The sequence below is a fragment of the Mytilus edulis genome, chromosome 4 (genome assembly GCF_963676685.1).
Source record: "Mytilus edulis chromosome 4, xbMytEdul2.2, whole genome shotgun sequence".
NCBI lineage: Eukaryota > Metazoa > Mollusca > Bivalvia > Mytilida > Mytilidae > Mytilus > Mytilus edulis.
This window is the reverse complement of record NC_092347.1, coordinates 65,523,778-65,543,870: the sequence shown is the minus strand read 5'-3', so window position 1 is coordinate 65,543,870 and position 20,093 is coordinate 65,523,778. Positions and strand designations below refer to the sequence as shown.

Below are 20,093 nucleotides of genomic sequence, written 5' to 3'. Positions count from 1 at the left end.
ATCGCCGGTGCTCCGGATCGTCAACAGATTCTGCTCAATATGTGGCACCTATCGTATTGCTCATGGAATTACTCATGTAGCCAGACGTCTAATTCGAGATAAAGAGACGGGGATATGGTAACGACAATTGGAACATATATGTCGTGAAACAGAAACTCCATAGATGTTAACTAACTCTTGGCGTTCGTAAAATTTCAAGGGATTATTTTAACTTCAACACTTGGAACAGGTTGTGTGTGTGTTTTAGAATGTGAAGTTACCAACGAAAAGTAAACTTGTTTTCTATACCTTTTACGTCTGCTTCGCTACAATCATTAACATACTAGTCAACGACAATTTGTACTTCGAGGACCATTGCATATGAATTGGCATGTACACTGTAAAATGAAAGAACTTGGAATACCCAAAGAACTAAAAGAAACTGAAAGCACCAATTCTTTCTTTTTTTTCTTTATTTATTAAAATATCTGCATTGTCTGGATTTCGTTAGTAAAATGATGGACTGGTGGGTTAGTAGTCTGCTATCACAACAACATCTGCATAAAAAACATAAACTTTTAATCACGTGATACTTAACTATAATATAAACAAGATTCTTGTTGTTTTGAATGAAAAAACTAAAAACAAAATCGTAAGTTAAGTAGAATTAGCCAAAAATGGGGATGAAAAGTCGGCAGTGTGTTAACTTTAAAGGAATAAGATAGTCTCACCCTGTGTCACATGTATATATGTGATTCACTCTATGGGATTATAATTATGTGTCCATAAATACCTGTTATGACTAGTTTCAAGACAAATATACCCGTTTCATTGATTACAAAAAAGTGTTAAATAATAAACCATAATCCACTTCGAATAAACAGATTATTTCTGTTTATGTGTCATTGAGTTAAAATAATTTCTCTATGTAAAATTTTCAATTATTCCTCGAGTAGTTATTAATGCATTAACGCATCCCTACCCAATCTATATACATAACAACAGATAATTCAATAACAATTAGTAATTTCAATGTGACCTTGAACACAATCATAACATCTGATGTCTGAATTCAGACTCAAAAACCCTGATCTCTGTAGCGTTGTCTGTATGACGAATCAAGACGCCTCAACAAGTTTACAAGTTCTCCATCATCATTGGGCTTCCTCAAATTTGCCAAAGTGTCTAGATATTTGTCTTGAACAATGGGCTGTACCTTTCTTGTCGTAATTTTGTATGACTTTCCACTTTCCGGTTCTGTACTGATATTTTCTGGGGCGTTTTCTGGGTGAATGGCCTTGGCATATTGTGTCGATTCGTCCCAATAAAAAGAAGGTGGTCCTGCTGTCCAACAGTTCTGGGAAGTTGTTTTGGTTCCATCGGTGTAAAACATGATGTAAAAATTGCACATTTCATCTTTGCTTGTAGCTCTAAATAATAAAGATCAAATGCCAATATAAACAAGTGAAACATTAAGCTAGCAATAAAACCGGGTTTTATCCACCATTTTCGACATAAGAAAGTTACTGCATGCAGTCAGGAATATGACAGTTTTTATCCATTTGATATGGTTGAGCTTTTGATTTTGCAATTTGATTAGGAACTTTCCTTTTCCAATTTTTCTCGGAGTTCAGAGTTTTTGTGATGTTACTTTTTTCATCCTACCTATATATGTGACATACGAAATTACAAGATACCAAAACTATAGCATGCCATGTCAGTAGTGTTCAGAGACATAGGTCATGTTCAGTCATTTTCAGAAATAAATGGTTATGCATTTCAAAAGTAGCCTCCTTCTCAAGAACTTGTGTTTTACAGACCAAGATAAGAATATTATAAGTGTTGCGAAAACTGTTCATGTTTTTGTTACATTACGCCTAGTAATGGTATTGTGTCACAATTACTGACAAACACAATAAACCGCAATGTTTTGTCTTCCTTTACCAATTCTGGTAAAACATATTTTCATGTCCCTTTTGGTCATATATCTTCTCATGCAGTCAGGTGCTGGTACATCCTTGACTTTTTATTTTCGGGTACGTTTGAGTGTTCCTGATAAAATTAAATCAAGAAAAGCGCTTCAGATGCAATAATCTCATTTGTGTTATTTTCATTTACACTACTTATTTTCATTATCACTGTACTATGATCTTTGAATATTGTCTTAACGGTACTACAACAATAATGTGGTATAATCTCATTATTTTTGGAATTGTTTACATTTTACTGTATTGAAAAATGTTTGATATGTTTTTCACAGACAAAGTCTTGTGCAATGAGTATTTCGATTAAGTTGTAAAATAAATATACAATATAAGGTCAATGTCAGGAAAATATAACCTTTTTTGTATGAGGCTGAGAAAATGTGGAAGAGCGAGGTTATATCGATCCCTTCCCCGGTTTAGCACCAAAAACAAAAAAAAATATATTTTTATGACGTTGACCTAATATTGTTTTTATACAGCAACTTACATTTATACATTAATAGAATTTTAAATCGTAACATAAATGTCAAACTTATTTGCAACCCTTTATGGAACCCTGATTGTGGAGAAAGTGTTCCATGCTGAAATTGACATTATACAAAATATAGCTATGTTACTATATTTAGGAAATAAAGACAGGTCGTTTCAGTATAAAATACACATGCATGAAATAATATGTTGGTGAAGATTCATAATGTGATTTGTGAAAATAAAACTTACCCTATATATACATTTCTGTCCTCGTCATTCTTCATTGTACAGCGAGCAGCCTATAAATGAAAGTATTACAATTAACTTTGAGATATTTAAAAGCAGTAAAACATATCCATGTTACATTCCAAAGAGACATCTATTGTCGAAATGCGCATCTGGTGCAAGAAAATTGGTACCGTTAATTTTATTCCAGAAGTAGATACCCGTGACAGGATTACATTTTGTATTTACATAAACTTGTCTAGCCAATTGCTAGCTATAGTACCAGGTTGAATTCACAGTTTAGTAAGAAAGGAAATGCCTGTACCAAATCAAGAATATGACAGTTTTGATTGGCTAGTGATTACAGTAGTAACTACTTAGACCACTCGGCAACCGAGGCCCCTCATATCTAAAACATACCTTTGTTACATGTAACAATCATAATTATAAATCAACTTCATCTGAACTTTGGTAGACAGTTTTCTCAGTTGGCAATCATACCACAATTTATTATTTTTATAAAGTCTTTATTCCTTTTCTCTTCTAGGATCATATTTACATTAAAACAAATATGCCTTGTGTGAATGATCCCATGGTTATTAATTACCAAATGGTCACACTAAATTAGTATATTAAGTTTGGACGATTTAGATAAGTATTACTTTAAAAGCAACTAAAGGACAAGGTATATTTGACCTCTTTTTGTCTCCCTGAAATAAACACCATATTCTGAATATGCCGAACAACATACTTCAGATGTCTATGATACATTATTATTTATATTTTTAAATTGTAAATTGTAAGCTGATGTACAATCGATATAACAATTAACAGATCAACTCTATCTCAGCCAACTTTCTTGTCTGCAAATCAGATGAATAAAAGTGTTTGAACAGTTCACCACCATGAAAGAAAATTCCATGGAGACCCAAAGAGAAATCTTATGATGTATCGTGAACAAATAAATTGTGAACAGATGAATAAATAGAGAATATCATGTGGCTTTTTCAATATCGCATCCGTATCAACCCGAGACACCAATATAATCCCAAGAGCTCTGCTCGAGGGATTATATTGGTTGAGGGTTGATATGGTGTGTGATATTGAAAAAGCCATATCATATACACTTTATTATATACATATACATCAAGTAGATGTTTTTATGTAACATGACGTCATACAGATTATAGGTTTGACATGACGTCATACAGATTAGGTATTTGAAAGCCTTTGCAACATTGACTGCAATCGATGACGTGACGTCATACAGATTTAAGGTGTGATAAAGCTTTTGCAACCGTGCTGATATCGATATCATCACGGGTGGCTGATACAGCACGCTTGCCAATGATTGTATTACACATACAATTTATCTGTATTTACTACTAAGTATATAATAAATTATATAAAACACATATAACGTAATAGTTTACCATATAATCTCCTGGGTTGATACGGACTCCAGTTGTCGTCACATTGTAGAACATCTGAAAAATATCAATGAAATGAATAAAACTTCTGCTAAAATTTGAAGATATCAATGCATTTACGTTGAAGAAATAACAGTTAAATGATCTTAAATGACATTTCATAACAAAAGAAAAGAAAACAATAAAGAAAACACTGCAAAGAATACTTGATTGAGCAACATGAACCCAATAATAAAACCGGTGTTCTCTGAATATGCTGAAAGGGTAAGAAGTAAGCATGCTCAAATTTTGGTATAAAGTTTGCAGTGGTTAATAGATTCATATTTATAAATACACTCATTTCGATTATCAAAACGGAATACATATTTGGGGATTCAAAATTAGACTGTTATGTTTATACACAACTTGAAAAATTTATAAAACCAAATATGTGTTTACCTCTGGTTTCATGGGATCTTTTCTACCTAGTTCTGTCCACACACCATCCTTTATAACATAGCCAGATACAACCTTTCCTGTTAAAGTTAAAACAGATAATTGTATGGCACACACCATCCTTAATAACATAACCAGATACAACCTTTCCTGTTAAAGTTAAAACAGATAATTGTATGGCACACACCATCCTTAATAACATAACCAGATACAACCTTTCCTGTTAAAGTTAAAACAGATAATTGTATGGCACACACCATCCTTAATAACATAACCAGATACAACCTTTCCTGTTAAAGTTAAAACAGATAATTGTATGGCACACACCATCCTTTATAACATAGCCAGATACAACCTTTCCTGTTAAAGTTAAAACAGATAATTGTATGGCACACACCATCCTTAATAACATAACCAGATACAACCTTTCCTGTTAAAGTTAAAACAGATAATTGTATGGCACACACCATCCTTTATAACATAGCCAGATACAACCTTTCCTGTTAAAGTTAAAACAGATAATTGTATGGCACACACCATCCTTAATAACATAACCAGATACAACCTTTCCTGTTAAAGTTAAAACAGATAATTGTATGGCACACACCATCCTTAATAACATAACCAGATACAACCTTTCCTGTTAAAGTTAAAACAGATAATTGTATGGCACACACCATCCTTAATAACATAACCAGATACAACCTTTCCTGTTAAAGTTAAAACAGATAATTGTATGGCACACACCATCCTTTATAACATAGCCAGATACAACCTTTCCTGTTAAAGTTAAAACAGATAATTGTATGGCACACACCATCCTTAATAACATAACCAGATACAACCTTTCCTGTTAAAGTTAAAACAGATAATTGTATGGCACACACCATCCTTTATAACATAGCCAGATACAACCTTTCCTGTTAAAGTTAAAACAGATAATTGTATGGCACACACCATCCTTAATAACATAACCAGATACAACCTTTCCTGTTAAAGTTAAAACAGATAATTGTATGGCACACACCATCCTTAATAACATAACCAGATACAACCTTTCCTGTTAAAGTTAAAACAGATAATTGTATGGCACACACCATCCTTAATAACATAACCAGATACAACCTTTCCTGTTAAAGTTAAAACAGATAATTGTATGGCACACACCATCCTTTATAACATAGCCAGATACAACCTTTCCTGTTAAAGTTAAAACAGATAATTGTATGGCACACACCATCCTTAATAACATAACCAGATACAACCTTTCCTGTTAAAGTTAAAACAGATAATTGTATGGCACACACCATCCTTTATAACATAGCCAGATACAACCTTTCCTGTTAAAGTTAAAACAGATAATTGTATGGCACACACCATCCTTAATAACATAACCAGATACAACCTTTCCTGTTAAAGTTAAAACAGATAATTGTATGGCACACACCATCCTTAATAACATAACCAGATACAACCTTTCCTGTTAAAGTTAAAACAGATAATTGTATGGCACACACCATCCTTAATAACATAACCAGATACAACCTTTCCTGTTAAAGTTAAAACAGATAATTGTATGGCACACACCATCCTTAATAACATAACCAGATACAACCTTTCCTGTTAAAGTTAAAACAGATAATCCTTAATAACATAACCAGATACAACCTTTCCTGTTAAAGTTAAAACAGATAATTGTATGGGGACGCATGGTTGCTTATATCCACGTCATGGACAGATAGTTGTCTTATACTGCTTTTTCATATTTTTGAATGGGTACTGATAAAAAATACTATTACGTATATTTAAAGTATAAAATCTTGATCATTTGATATTCTGGTAAAGAGTGAGACCTCTGTTTGTCTGGAGTTGCTGGTTCGTAAATATGTTTAAGAAAGACATAGCCACATGCTACTAAATTCATAAATGTGAAAATGTAAAAATTCCTTTGCTCCTCTGTTAAAACGTTTTATTGCCTTATGCATACAGTGCTTAAGTAACATGCCTCTGTCATTTAACTAACCTATCATAATATATATGTAAAGATAATAATTGATAAATCTAGACGATAGTGCTAAAGATAAAACAACATGTTAACAATGTATTTAAACGTACCGTGCTTATGAGCATGTGTCCTGTAGGCAAATGGATACACCGTGAAACTCTCACGGTACTTACAAGCAGTCTCAAAGTACTCTGAAACAAAACAGTATATGATAACCATTCAAATTGCATGTGTCTTATGAACAAACAATTTTGTCAAGTTAAAGTTTAAATTCCCGAAATTTTTAAAACTTATTCAAAGAAAAGCGTGAGAAAGTTCCTTGAAACATATTCATGACAACAATGTTATATGTTTGGCTATTTGATTCTTTTGGGTTATAATATCTCTGCTGCGCTTCTCAAATTAAATAATGTCAGATAAAAGTATAAACAACGGAAAAGAAAATGTAATCTTTATTGACATTTTCCCTTTTCGAGGAATGCCTTCCTTTTCATTTAAAAAGTGAAATATAGAAAAGTTATGTTCAGAAATTTCATACAATTTTTTTTATAAGAAACGCTTCTTAAATCAAGTGTTAATGCAGTAAGAGCAAGAAGATGAACACATGTCAATCTATTAAACGTTTCCCCGATACTTTTACTAGATGCAAAGAGAAGACAAGGTCGGTTCTAATAACAAACTGCATTGATTAAACAATAAAACCTCTGCAATAAAAATAGTATCATCACAAGTTTATTTCCTCAACACCATTGCAATTCATACATACCTACAGAATGTTTGGGTAGCATTCCCCCAGTACCTAGTAACATTACCCCTGCTCGCTTGGGCTGCCTGAAAATATTTCAGTACTATCAATACGGGTTTAACTGAACATTTTGTTAAGTGCAAGTATCAGAATATGAGTCATGTTTTAACTAATATACTCAATTAAATAATATTTGAATTCCAATCAATATTTTTGAGAGAAACATGTCGGCTTCATATAACGGAAAATCATTTGTGCTTAAGTATGTTAACATTTTATCATTTCACCATTATAAAGTCGCTTTTTTTGAAAAAGTAAGAAAGTGTTTATCAGCAATAAAGTTATGTATTTTGGAAGCAAACTATTCGATTATCAGTAATTGAATATTAGACAAAAATTAATGTTGAGATATCTAATCTAGTTTTATGAATAAAGGCTAAAGTTAGGTACTTACGGTACTTCTGTTGTTATTAGGGAGACACCTGAACTATCTACTCCATTGTCTGAAATAAATATTTGAATATTTGAATATATGTATAAGGCGATGAGGAGGCGATGATGAGTATTTCAAAATGTGTTTGATTTAATCTCACACACAGTTAAAAAGACACTGATGTTAGTGTTTTGAATTACATTTGTATTTCTGAAATTCAGATTGCTCTAGTCCATTTTGATTTTGTTTTTTCCATTTCGTTATTTCGGCATAGTCATTTTCCGAGTTATCCTACGCTTTCTAGGTACAAATATCGAAAGAGTTAAAACACAAACTTGATTTCCAAAACAAACATTTGTTACACTAATACATACACATACGTTTTATTCTTTTTTCGAAAATTGCAACAAACGTGCTTTTAAGCGATTTTCTAGCTCAGACTTTTTTTACAACGTGTAGATGATTCTATTTTAGCCAATACAATTTTGATTCAACCAATCTAATTTTCAGACTCATTCTTTAAAATGGTACACTGCACTTGGTTTGCTTCATCACAACAATTCATAATAAGTCGTGGGCTAAAGTTTCTTATGAAGGAGAAATAATGTTTTCCAATCAACTTTTGTGTGTTGTCTCCAAATAAAAGTTAAAAACAAAAGTGTGGGAAGCTAAATTTTAAATTATATTTTCTCAGCGAAGATACCTCAGTGAAAAGTTGTATTACTCATTTTTGTTTTAACATCTTTCAATTTCAAAAATAGCAATAGGGAAATATAAGTTTCGATTAGAAACATGAAAATTTGAGTTTATTGTGAAAAAGTAATAAGACTATCCTTAGTTTCTATCTCCGTTAATAGAATGACAGGAAAGGGTTTGAAAACACCTAGTCGCCAGTAAATGTTACTGGAAATGTCAACAAAGAGGGCTCGTTTTGAAGGAGAACATGTGGGATAAAAGTTTTCTGTTGAAATAGATCATTGATCTTTTTGACAGAACATATGAAAAGCCTGTTTTTAAAAAAGAGAGGGTAAATGCCAAAGGGGAATTAAATCTCTGAAGTCGATGACGACGTCATTGCAATAAAAGACTATTAAAAAAACGAACAAAAGACAAACAAGTATATACAAAACACAACCGAAAATACTAAAGACGGAGCAATACGTATCCCATTGAAAACTGGGGATGATCTCATGTGATCTTGAATGGTGGGTAGAACCTGCTCCACATGTAGCAACCGTTGTGTTGTGAATATATATTTGCATTATACTCTCATGTATAATTATTATTGTGCAATGATGTAGTTTAACTTTTGTAGCCTTGTGCCTCATTCGGGGGCATCAGGATAAATACATGGTGTATGCAAGTAAACGGTGTAACTTTCCCCTTAATTGATCGTTTAAGTTAGGATTTGGATTTTTTTTTTTAGGAAAGCGAAAAAAAAACTAATATATTAAAAACTTACTGGGAGGTAGAAAACTGGAAACATCTTTGTAATGAACTTGCAGTACTAGATAATTTATACCAGTGTCTCCGCCTACTTTGAATGCAACATCTGAAATGAAAAGTACATTTAGCACTGCAGGTCACGTGGTTTGACATTGTAGTGATTTCTGCTAACGATATGTTAGCAGACGTTTGTAATATTTTTTTAACATACTACACCTTCTTTTTTTTAATATTAAAATATGTCAGTTATCGCTTCCAATGATAACGTAAAAGCGGCACTGTCTCCACAACAGAGATTCGGATTATATTTGTAAATATATTGATATGACTATCACTATATAAGATGAGGAGCAGCAATAAAACGCTGCTCTTTCGTTTTTGGGTTTTGTCATTCACGTGAAGGTATCATTTTATTGCATCTTTCCCACAACAGTAAAACTTCTATTCATAGAAGGCGTCAGTTTTTAATTAGATATGCATATGAATACGTCAAAAAAATATTTCTAGTGTTTCTCTCAAATATGCCTTTCCATTAATAAAGCATGATAACATTTTGTTCGGAGGTAAACAACTAAAATGTTTAGCCTATAGAAATGTATAGGTAATATAAATTCAGAAAAGTCGTCAAACAAATGATGAAATCAATAGGAAAAATACTAATATTATTTGTAAAACATCACATTAAATGAAAACCAACGACCATAAAATACACATGTTACATCTCATATTATTCGAAATCAATAATTAAGTTAAAATAAAATATCTAAAAGCAATTGTGTTTGATACTCCGATCTTCAAAAGCGTCAATTCAGCTTGTTTTGTTTGCTTTGCAAGACTCCGGTGTTATGTTCAAGTTATAAACGTAGTATTGGATATTTTAGTTTTTTTATTGGATAATGTTTCAAACGCAGATCAACAGTTCCGATTGATCTGGATTCCTGGAACTCCTCTAGAGCGTAGGAGTTGACTGATCAATACCAATTAAGCTTTATCAACATATTGCGTACATGATTTATTGATGTCATATCCTAGCACAGCGATGGTTACGTATCTCTCTTCGTACATAAGCAACAAATAAAGATTCTTAAAATATAAAAAGGAATATTGATCGGTAATGATTGTTTCAAGTGAAATGGTATTTAAAGGTGCAAATTCAGAGAATATGTTTACAGGGATAATCAATCGCTATTGGGTATTAATAGCCGGTAACATTCAGACAGTATTCATCGGATGTAACGCATGAAGTTGAGTTTTTTTTTCTTCAGAAAATAGATAAATATTTGAATGTCTATTTCTTAAATAGATTGCCTTCTTTTCATTAGGCTCACATTGATTGATTGAACAAATAATTAGTAAGACAAGTTTTGCAAAACATAGGCGTTGCATGGAACATAACATGCATAAGGCCGAAAGCTAATAAAAAACAAACTACTGCCAATTTTTTCTCAGACAATAAATATACCTTTTGGCAATGTCAGACCAGGTGCGTCATAAGCCCAGGCATATATAATTCCTTTATTTCCGGTCTTGCATGTACCTGCTGATTTGAATGATGGATGTTCCATTCCTCCACAATTCCTTAAAAAGGTTGATAACGACTTTATAACGATTGAAATACTGTACTGTATAATATCATTGATTTTGATTAACAGTAATAATTGGCTCAAAATTTCATTTCTTTGCTAAATTTTTAGAAAAACAGTATAAAATTATTTACTCTTACAATCCATAATCTTTAACCTAAATGGAAATGTAGAATCAGAGACATATATACACGTGTATATATATATCTCTGGTTGAATCATGCAAGAGACTTTTTGACTAACATATAACTTGGATCAATATGTATTAGTCTAAGTGTACAATAAAACAAGTTTGATATTATAGCAGGTTGGCAGGTCACTGATTTTGGTTCTAGGGTAAACATATACTAGTACATGTATGTGTAAAAGAGCTAGTGATTTTCTAAAACTTCAGCAGCATTTAATGCCCCGCCGACGATAGTAGAGGAGTATTATATGTTCCGACCGTCTGAGCCTCCTTCCGTCCGTCTGTTCGTCTAGTATTGGGTCAAAGTTTTGGCTATTGTTATTTTTTGGTTACATCAGCTTGAAATTAGGAGCATTATGAAGTCATTTTTTAAATTTGATTTATTTATAATATTTTGTATAGTAGTTTCTACAGTTAGTTATGGCTTGAAAATAAGGAGATAGTTTAATTCCGGTGAACGTTGTAATTATTTTGGGATAAACTTTTTGAGGGTTATTTCTAATCAACTTCAGCCAAACACCATCTTATACTCAATACTTATGTGAGTTCTAAACTTTTTGTGCCAAGCATTTCTAAAATATGCTATTTCAGAGCATAACATTTAGTTATATTTCAATACTAGTTCGTTAAATGTAAATAAAATCTGCTTCGAAAATTTACCTGTTAAGATTAATGTCTTCGTTATGTTACATGTATGCAATGATAATGTTTAAGTCATATGAAAACAAGAATGTGTCCCCAGTACACGGATGCCCCACTCGCACTATCATTTTCTATGTTCAGTGGACCGTGAAATTGGGGTCAGAACTCTAATTTGACATTAAAATTTGAAAGATCATATCATAAGGAACATATATACTAAGTTTCAGGTTAATTGGACTTCAACTTCATCAAAAACTACCTCGACTAAAAACTTTAACCTGAAAATGGACAGACGAACGAACGAACGGACGAATGGACGAACGGACCCACAGACCAGAAAACATAATGCCCCTCTGCTATCGTAGGTGGGGCATAATAACAAGACGATTTATGCTTGTAAACGAGGCAACTATACATCAAAGTTCAAAATAAAGTGGATGTAAAGCATGTTGCCAACATGACACAATGTCAAATGTATCTAATAAGCATATAACAGGATGAAGTCGAAATTATAAACGAGATAAATATGTGTATATATGTATCTGGATAAAACAGATCTCCTCACTTAAGAGATGATCATTTTATATCGTGATTTATTTTTTGAAAACAACAATAAAAGGACGTACTCACCAAACTTTAGCCCCGGGAATACCAGGTGTATCACAACCATACAACAACATGTGATGGGCTACTTTCTTATTGGCATGGGGTTCAAATCCAACTGAAAATCGATAAATTCTAAGTTAAAACTGCCTAAAAACTAGCAATTAAAAAAGAATAAAAACACATTTTGAATAAATATAGTAAAGAGTAACCACTTTTACTCTTAGAAGAAACAGTTTAAATTAAAAACCATTGTTACCAAGACTTGGAAAATCTGAACCTATTAAAGGTTGAAGAGTAATAAACCAAAAGATACCAAAAACGAACAGAAAACCAGCGATGTTATTTTTTAATTTGTTGCCGCTATTTAAATTTATCGTTATGTATTACAGATAAAGACCAATGTTATATATGTAAGAAAACATTACTGAATTCTTGAGCCCAAAAATGGAATTGAAAAAGGCACATGTTGAACAAAGTTATCTACTGGACCGAGAAGAACTTCGACTGAATTTATAAAGATCTGACTCACAAGGTTAAATTCTGTATAAACAATACAGACACATCATTCCAACTCCAATTGGACCAGTTCTTGCTCTTATCCCGAATGCTTGTCATGCAAACAAAACATAGCCATTTTTTAAAAACTATTCGTATGACAAGAGACTACAGCGACTATAAAATGTGATCTAAAATAGTCGCATTTTCCCCCATGGATTCATGCAGTAAGGGAAACCATCTTACTACTCAGCACTGTATGGTCTTTCGTGGAGCCTGTCTAGGAGACTACCGTTTGATGTTCAGTCTAAAGAGGGGGGAGGATGATTTTTGGAATCAGTAATATTATAATGAATGTGATGATTAAAATATATAATCTTGCACAAAATGCAGGATATAAATGTGCATAAAGGTGAAAATGCTGACACAAAAAAAAATCGACAAACGCTAAAAAGTTTAAATGATTATTAAGTCAGAAAAAAACCCTGTTCTTGAATCCACTAACAAGGGGTTTACTATATATATATTGGGCATGTAACTTCAATATGCCCCGCTTATATAATAACTAATAAGTATTCTTTGTTTTTGTTTTATAAATTAATGTATTTAGTATTCTAAACATTTTCATGTAATCGATTATTTTCCTCGTCAAAAGCTTGTGATTTGTACAATTACTTTTTTTAAACTTTACCTATGTAAGTGTTTAATTCTGACATTTTCAGTGGTATACACAAATATGTGTCAGCCTGAAATAAATTTAAAAAATATATCAATAAAAATACAGTAACTGCAAAATTGCCCGAATAAAGTGTAAAATGGCAATAAAAAATTTAATTAGTTACAATAACACATTATTAATCTTTGATCTGATGATCAATTTTCGCGAACATGAAAATTGATTTGTAATATGCCTGGAAGTTAAATACATATGTCATCCTGAATCACTAGTTTTAAATAATAACGAAAGTGATGAATATATATATAATTAATTGATTTACTGGTGTTTGTTTTGTGCCGCCTCAGCATAATACGGTTATATCGTGGCGAATTAATGAACATATTATTGTTAATAAATTCGGCCGTTAGTTTTCTTGTTTGAATTGTTTTACATTTCTCATTTCGGTGATTTTATAGCTGATTATGTGGTATTTGTTTTGCTAATGGTTGAAGACCGTACAGTGACCTATTGTTGTTAATCTCTGTGTCATTTGGTCTTTTGAGGAGAATTGTCTTCTTGGCAATCATTCCACATCTTCTAATTTATTTCACAACTATCTTAATTATTTAAGACGGATGTCGTGTCTTGAAGTCACAACCAAATAATGTAAGCATCTTATATGTAAGGCCACATAAAACAAATTAGGCCAAGGTAAATACTGATAATAATTACAATCTCATAACATTTATTCCAAACGTTTAAACAATAATAGAGATGGAGATGAGGATATGTGCCAATGTCTTCTTTTCTTGTAAACAATTCCTTTTTAGAGAATGTATGATTTATAACTTCACCTAACTGTAAATCATACCTTATCGGGAGCCACTTCAGGCATAAGAAGATCTAATTTCGATGCATTCACTATACATACTGCTAGCAGCAACGATATGGCCTTTAAAAGGCTCATTTTGACTTCTGAAATGTAAAAAAGACATATGTTAAAAAAAGTCAAATGTTGAAAATTACAGACAATTTGAATATTTATGTTACAGTGAATGTGTAATATCAGGGATTTGTCAGTTTAAAATATATTTGTCTTAATATAGATTGACCATTGCTGGTTTACCCTCATTTAAAGCGACCATTCGATGACAATGATCAATGTTTGCAACATAAGTTTGGACGACAGCTCCCTTATGAAATTTAAAATGTTGCTGCAGCATTGTCTCAGCGTTGCAGCTTTAAAGCTGCAACCTAATCAGGTTGCCAGAGGATTGTTGCCGGAGTAGTGCCGGATGATGCTGCTAGCGGCATTGTTCTGGCATCATTGCGACACTAATTCCTTTCAAAATTAATGAGCACCACAATATAGCCAGAACATTTGATGATGTCACTTCCAGCGTTTTTAGCTATTCCCTGTACTAGTGTGTTAGAAATCCACCATGTTGCTTGTGATTATAATTGTATTGAAGAATTTGGTGTTCTAGTTGGGTTTTTTTGAAGATTTGAAGACTTGTAAGTAAACTCATATCAAGTAATTGCATGTATAGAAAAGATCAATCTTGCATTGTGTATTTCAATAACATGGCCTCATCTGAGTTCACTATACATGTATCGGTGAAGTTTGTGGGTTTTTTTTGCAGCAGTTTAATTGCATACTTGTAGTTTGGTAAATAACACAATATTATTTGCTAAACTTAGGGCACATTAAAAATTGTCATTATTTTTTATGCAGATACCGCTGACATTTATTTTATGTGCCTGTGCATACAAATTTATAATGCATGAATGCATGTCATATATATGCATTGACAACTTGTTTTTGCCGGCACAATACATTTTATACAAAGCACGGCCTATTCGCATGTTTTGTCACTAAAATGATGCAAGAATATAGCCGTATTAGCGCCGCAACAGCGCCACAATAATGCCAGAAAACTAATTTGCATACGAAGTACGCTATAGCCGCATCAGTGCCGCAACATGATGCCAGAATATTGCCGCAACGGTGCCAGAATATAGCCGCAATTATGGTGCCAGAAAACTAATTTGCATACGAAATATGCTATCGCTGCATCGAAGCCGCAACAGTTTCCAGCAACAAAGCCGCAGCATAGCCATACTGCTACCGCAACTATGTGCCAGAGGGCTTATATTTCCATAAGGGAGATGCTACTTAGATTATTGCTTTGCTTTTTCAGAAACATACCTATTTTTAACATTTCCACATTCAAAGATCTTCTTACCTTCATAAAAAATAATAGTAAACAAAATTAACTTTTTCTTTAGAGTGGAGAAAAAAAAAGAAAATCATTTACCCATATGTGATAGCATAGACGTATATAACAGTATCTTAAATATGACCAAGGTAAGTCATGGAAGCATGGGAAAAAAGTCCACGACTCAGCCTGGTTGGATAACTAGATGGAGTATTGATTTACATACAATCTGTTGTCTCTTCTAATTTTTTTTAATGATAGAAGTCACTTTTTTATATGTAGCATATTAATTATGACAACACTTTCTTCGCTTTTATATTTCCTTTTTACTGATAAAATATGAAAATTATACGTTGATTATAATGTTTTACTTGTTTTCAGAGTTGGAGTCAGAATGGTATGCCTTGGTATAGTTAACATGTCTTCCTGAGGACATTTACCATTTGAATTAGATGTTAATATTCCGGAACAGCGTGCCAGTCTAGCATAGCACAGGGTTCAAGAGTTGGAGTCAGAATGGTATGCCTTGGTATAGTTAACATGTCTTCCTGAGGACATTTACCATGTGAATTAGATGTTAATATTCCGGAACAGCGTGCCAGTCTAGCATAGCACAGGGTTCAAATTCACATGACATTAATATATCCTATATCGTCTAATACAATGCAAAACTCCAAGGCATTTTATAAAAGGGGGAGTCTACAAAAACTAACAAAATCAAACAAAGGAACCAGTAAAATATAACTGCCATATTCCTGACATGGAACAGGCATTTTCGACGAAAATGGTGGCTTAAACCTGGTATTATATCTAGCTTAAACTCCATGAGAGACATTCATACACCAATTAACTCCTAACGCCTTGTAACTGTTCCCACCTCGTACGAGAGAACGAAGAAATTTCTATGAAAATATTCCACAATTTTCTTATATTTTTTCCGTTTCTATATATTACATTATAGTTTTTCCTAAGTTTAATGAAAAATGCTCAATCACCCTGTATCAAAAAGAACAAACTGTATTTTTTTCAATGAATTATTTAAACCAAGAAAAAACAAACTAAGTCATTGTATTTTTTCAATGAATTATTTAAACCAACTTGAAAGATTGGTTATTTTTTTCAAATTTCCTACACTTAATCAGTGTTTCTGTATAGCAATCTTAATGATTATTGTAGGGATTTTATAATATCCCTTGTCCATATCAATGAATTTACAAAACTCCTGCAATTTTAGGGATTTTACATAGTCCTTGAATTTGCAGATTCACTGTAACATATATACCATATATAAAACAACAAGGCTAAATATTTCATTTGAAGTCCATAAAAATCTATATTTAAAATATCTCAATTTTACAGATAAAAAGTTTGTGAACTATAATTCTACTTTCTCCGTTAAAACTTACTTCATGTGTGACGGGCTGTTTTGATATTTCAAATAAAATCTTTCAAATCGGAGGTAACCTTTACAATTGAATCAACGAACTTTTTAATTAGGCCTATTCCTTATCTAACCTGCTTAGTATTTCCAGAGACATATGTATATATATGTCACTGGTACAAAAATGTATTTCAGACTTGTGAAAAATATTAATAATGACAAAAAATAGGTGAAAACTGTTGGAATTATCAGTGCAAAAAAAAAAACACCTATTTATAGCATAGTTAATAGTGCATACAACTTTGATCATCGGTTGACATGTATACAAATTATTTTGGGTAAAGGGTGTTTTTTTCTGCCCAACTAGCTCTGTTTTATAGTATTGTATCGGCGTTAATTTTAAAGAAAACCACTTTCTTTCATAGAAACGCACGCAAAAGAAGTTAGACAGTAAATATTTCGACTATAATGTTTGTTAAGAACTAGGGGTATACCAGCCGGTAATCAGCCACAAATAGCCAAAATTCAACTGTTAACAACGTTACATATTAATTTGCAGTTAAACAAATGTGTGTCAAATAGACATGGTTAGATCAATAACTTATGTTGATTAACATGTACCAATCATTTTAAATTTAATTGCCGAAATCAACAATGTTCGTGTACTCTTTCATGACATTACTGATTTTTTCCCCAGAAGATATATTATTCAATCGGACATTTACATCATACAACATTCTATTCAGCTGTTGACATTGATGGCATATTATTTAAAATTTATAAATGAATAAGACTCTGTAGAAGTTTCGTGTGTGTGGTGGTTTATAGTTTTGAAAAAAAGGGGGGGACAGGTAACCGGCGATTTATAAAAAATGTCATTGTGACATCTGAATAGCGATAATAACAGACACAAACCGAAAGTTAAATAACATATTGAAGAAAACTTAGTTAGAATGCATTCATACATGTAAAACGTATCATTTTCTCCTCGCTAAAAGCTATCATAAGTTCTACTACATGTAAGTAAAACACAAAAAAACTGGGATCCCAGAAAAAAACGTAAGAGATTTCTAAAAGGTCATTTACATGACATATGTAGGGTTTATCTCTTGTATGATAACGATAAAAAAAGAATGATGCATAACTTGACATTTTATATTTATCTTACATGTTTACATGTACAAATAGAATGTACGCCATGACTAAATATCCCAAATTTTTATAGTGACTAGGACTGGTATATACAAGTCTAAAACAGTCGATATAGTCCATGATAATGAAAACCTGATGCTTAATGTATCAGAAAACAAATGTTCTAAATCAAGTACTTTGAAACCACTGTAGTTGCCAGGGTTTCATATGCAAGAACAAATATGTTAGACATGCTAGCTGTGGTTTATTTTTGAAACAATGAAGAAAATGGGAGAGGGGGCAAACCCCGTCACTAAATTGTGCGAATATAGAGAATTTTATAATTGAAGATTGGATTTCTCCATGTAAACAAAAACAAAACCATCAAAACAAAACATTCGCCACCAATTACACATATTATTAAATGTCCATATTGAACGTAATAAAATTACATGTCAACTTACCGTAATCTATTTCAACTATAGATGTGTCCTCTTATGTCAATTTCTAGTGATAAGGAAGTGTAGTACGTGATTGATATCTTGTGTAAATTTCTCTCACACACACAAATGTATTTATCTTTTACATTTTAATCAACATGGAATTCTAAAATGGAATTATTGACGTAAATGGTGGTTTCCAGGACGATCCATCCTATTATCTACAAATACAGCGCCATCTATGATAATGTTGAGAGAGAAAAATCAATGACAATGTAGCCGATGGAATGGGTCGATATAAGATGTATAATTGTATATCAGGTTTAAAAATATCACCTAAGGCGGTCGATAATTGTGTCTTAATTTATTTTATTATATTTATTATTCGACAAATTATTAATTTATTTATGTTAATTAACAAACAGAGTAATTCATAAGATGCCAAACCAAACAAAACAAAAAACTAGAGGCTCTCAAGCACGGGGGGGGGGGGGGGGGGGGGGGGGGGGGGTAACTTCGATATTTTCTTGATAGGGGTGTGCCATTTTTGCCTCAAAAAACGTACCCATTTTAATATAACATTCACTGAAATTCAGTACCTATAGTTATATAAATATTTAAGAAAGAATGACCTATACTTATATACAATATTTAAAATATGAGCCATGCTTATATAAGATTCATATAAGCACTGCTTATAAAAGCACTAACTCACCGGGATTCATTTGGGAACTTATTTGAAAGCACTTTGTTTGAAAGGTGAACTTTCAAATGAATTGATTTAATTTAATATAATAATTGACCATTAATAATGTATGATTCTCAATAGCATATTTATATATGATATGTAGATCATACCCCCGGCCGAATCAATATATAGTTATCAAACGTAAATGCATTTTAATATAGGATGTCATTAAAAAGGAGGGTAATTTTTATATAAAATCTCGCAAAATTATGACCCATATTTTTGGCACATCCCCGTATACCCAATAATAGGAAGTTGACCCCCCGTGCTCTCAAGAGCCTGTATCGCTCATCTGATTCTACTTGGGTTTTTGAAATCATATAAAAAAAAAAAATTTGGCTAAAAGTAACAACACTTGGCCGGCACCTCATAAGGAAAGGAACAGTCATGCTATGTTTGATTTCATTCAATTCAGTGGTTCTTTAGAAGAAGACTTTTGTTTGCATTTCCCTTAGGGTCCTATGTTAAACTAAGTCCCCCTGATGGCGGCCATCTTGGATGTTGGATCGGCTACAAAGTAACAACACTTGGTCAGCACCTCAAAAAAAACATTCATGCTATGTTTGGTTGCATTTCATTCAGTGGTTCTCTAAAAGAAGACATTTGTATGTATTTCCCGTACAGTCCTATGTTAAACTAAGTCCCCCGCTGGCGGCCATCTTGGATGATGGATGGGCTACAAAGTAACAACACTTGGTCAGCACCTCATAAGGAACATTCATGCTATGTTTTGTTTCATTTTCCTTCCATTTAGTGGTTCTCTAAAAGAAGTCATTTGTATGCATTTCCCATAGGGTCCTATGTTAAACTAAGTCCCCTGCTGGCGGCCATCTTGGATAATGGATCGGC

General features: G+C 32.5%; 1 protein-coding gene across 2 annotated transcripts; it reads right to left on the bottom strand.

Annotated features, from left to right (window-relative positions):
• Positions 1–437: 437 nt before the first annotated feature.
• Positions 438–18,800, bottom strand: LOC139520243 (probable peptidylglycine alpha-hydroxylating monooxygenase 1). 2 transcript variants are annotated; one of them, XM_071312729.1, is made up of 14 exons: positions 18,521–18,800; positions 14,197–14,300; positions 13,359–13,413; positions 12,197–12,287; positions 10,617–10,732; positions 9,171–9,260; positions 7,730–7,778; positions 7,297–7,361; positions 6,641–6,721; positions 4,529–4,605; positions 4,094–4,147; positions 2,685–2,734; positions 1,196–1,409; positions 438–536 (listed from the first exon to the last, which is right to left on the bottom strand). In XM_071312729.1, exons 2-14 carry the CDS (start codon positions 14,290–14,292, stop codon positions 525–527), a joined length of 1,050 nt encoding a protein of 349 aa, XP_071168830.1. In that variant the 5' UTR covers positions 14,293–14,300; positions 18,521–18,800; the 3' UTR covers positions 438–524. The 2 variants fall into 2 exon arrangements, with proteins under 2 accessions (XP_071168830.1, XP_071168829.1); XM_071312728.1 differs by having other exon boundaries at positions 438–1,409; positions 18,521–18,799.
• Between the last annotated feature and the right edge of the window lie 1,293 nt (positions 18,801–20,093).

What these genes read in the sequence shown, in the direction of transcription:
- LOC139520243 (XM_071312728.1), bottom strand. Translation starts at nt 14,292, where the DNA reads ATGAGCCTTTTAAAGGCCATATCGTTGCTGCTAGCAGTATGTATAGTG. An exon ending in CTGAAGTGGCTCCCGATAAG is followed by an intron (nt 13,414 to 14,196) that starts GTATGATTTACA and finishes AATTTATTTCAG; the next exon opens with GCTGACACATATTTGTGTAT. An exon ending in CTAATAACAACAGAAGTACC is followed by an intron (nt 7,362 to 7,729) that starts GTAAGTACCTAA and finishes AAATATTTTCAG; the next exon opens with GCAGCCCAAGCGAGCAGGGG.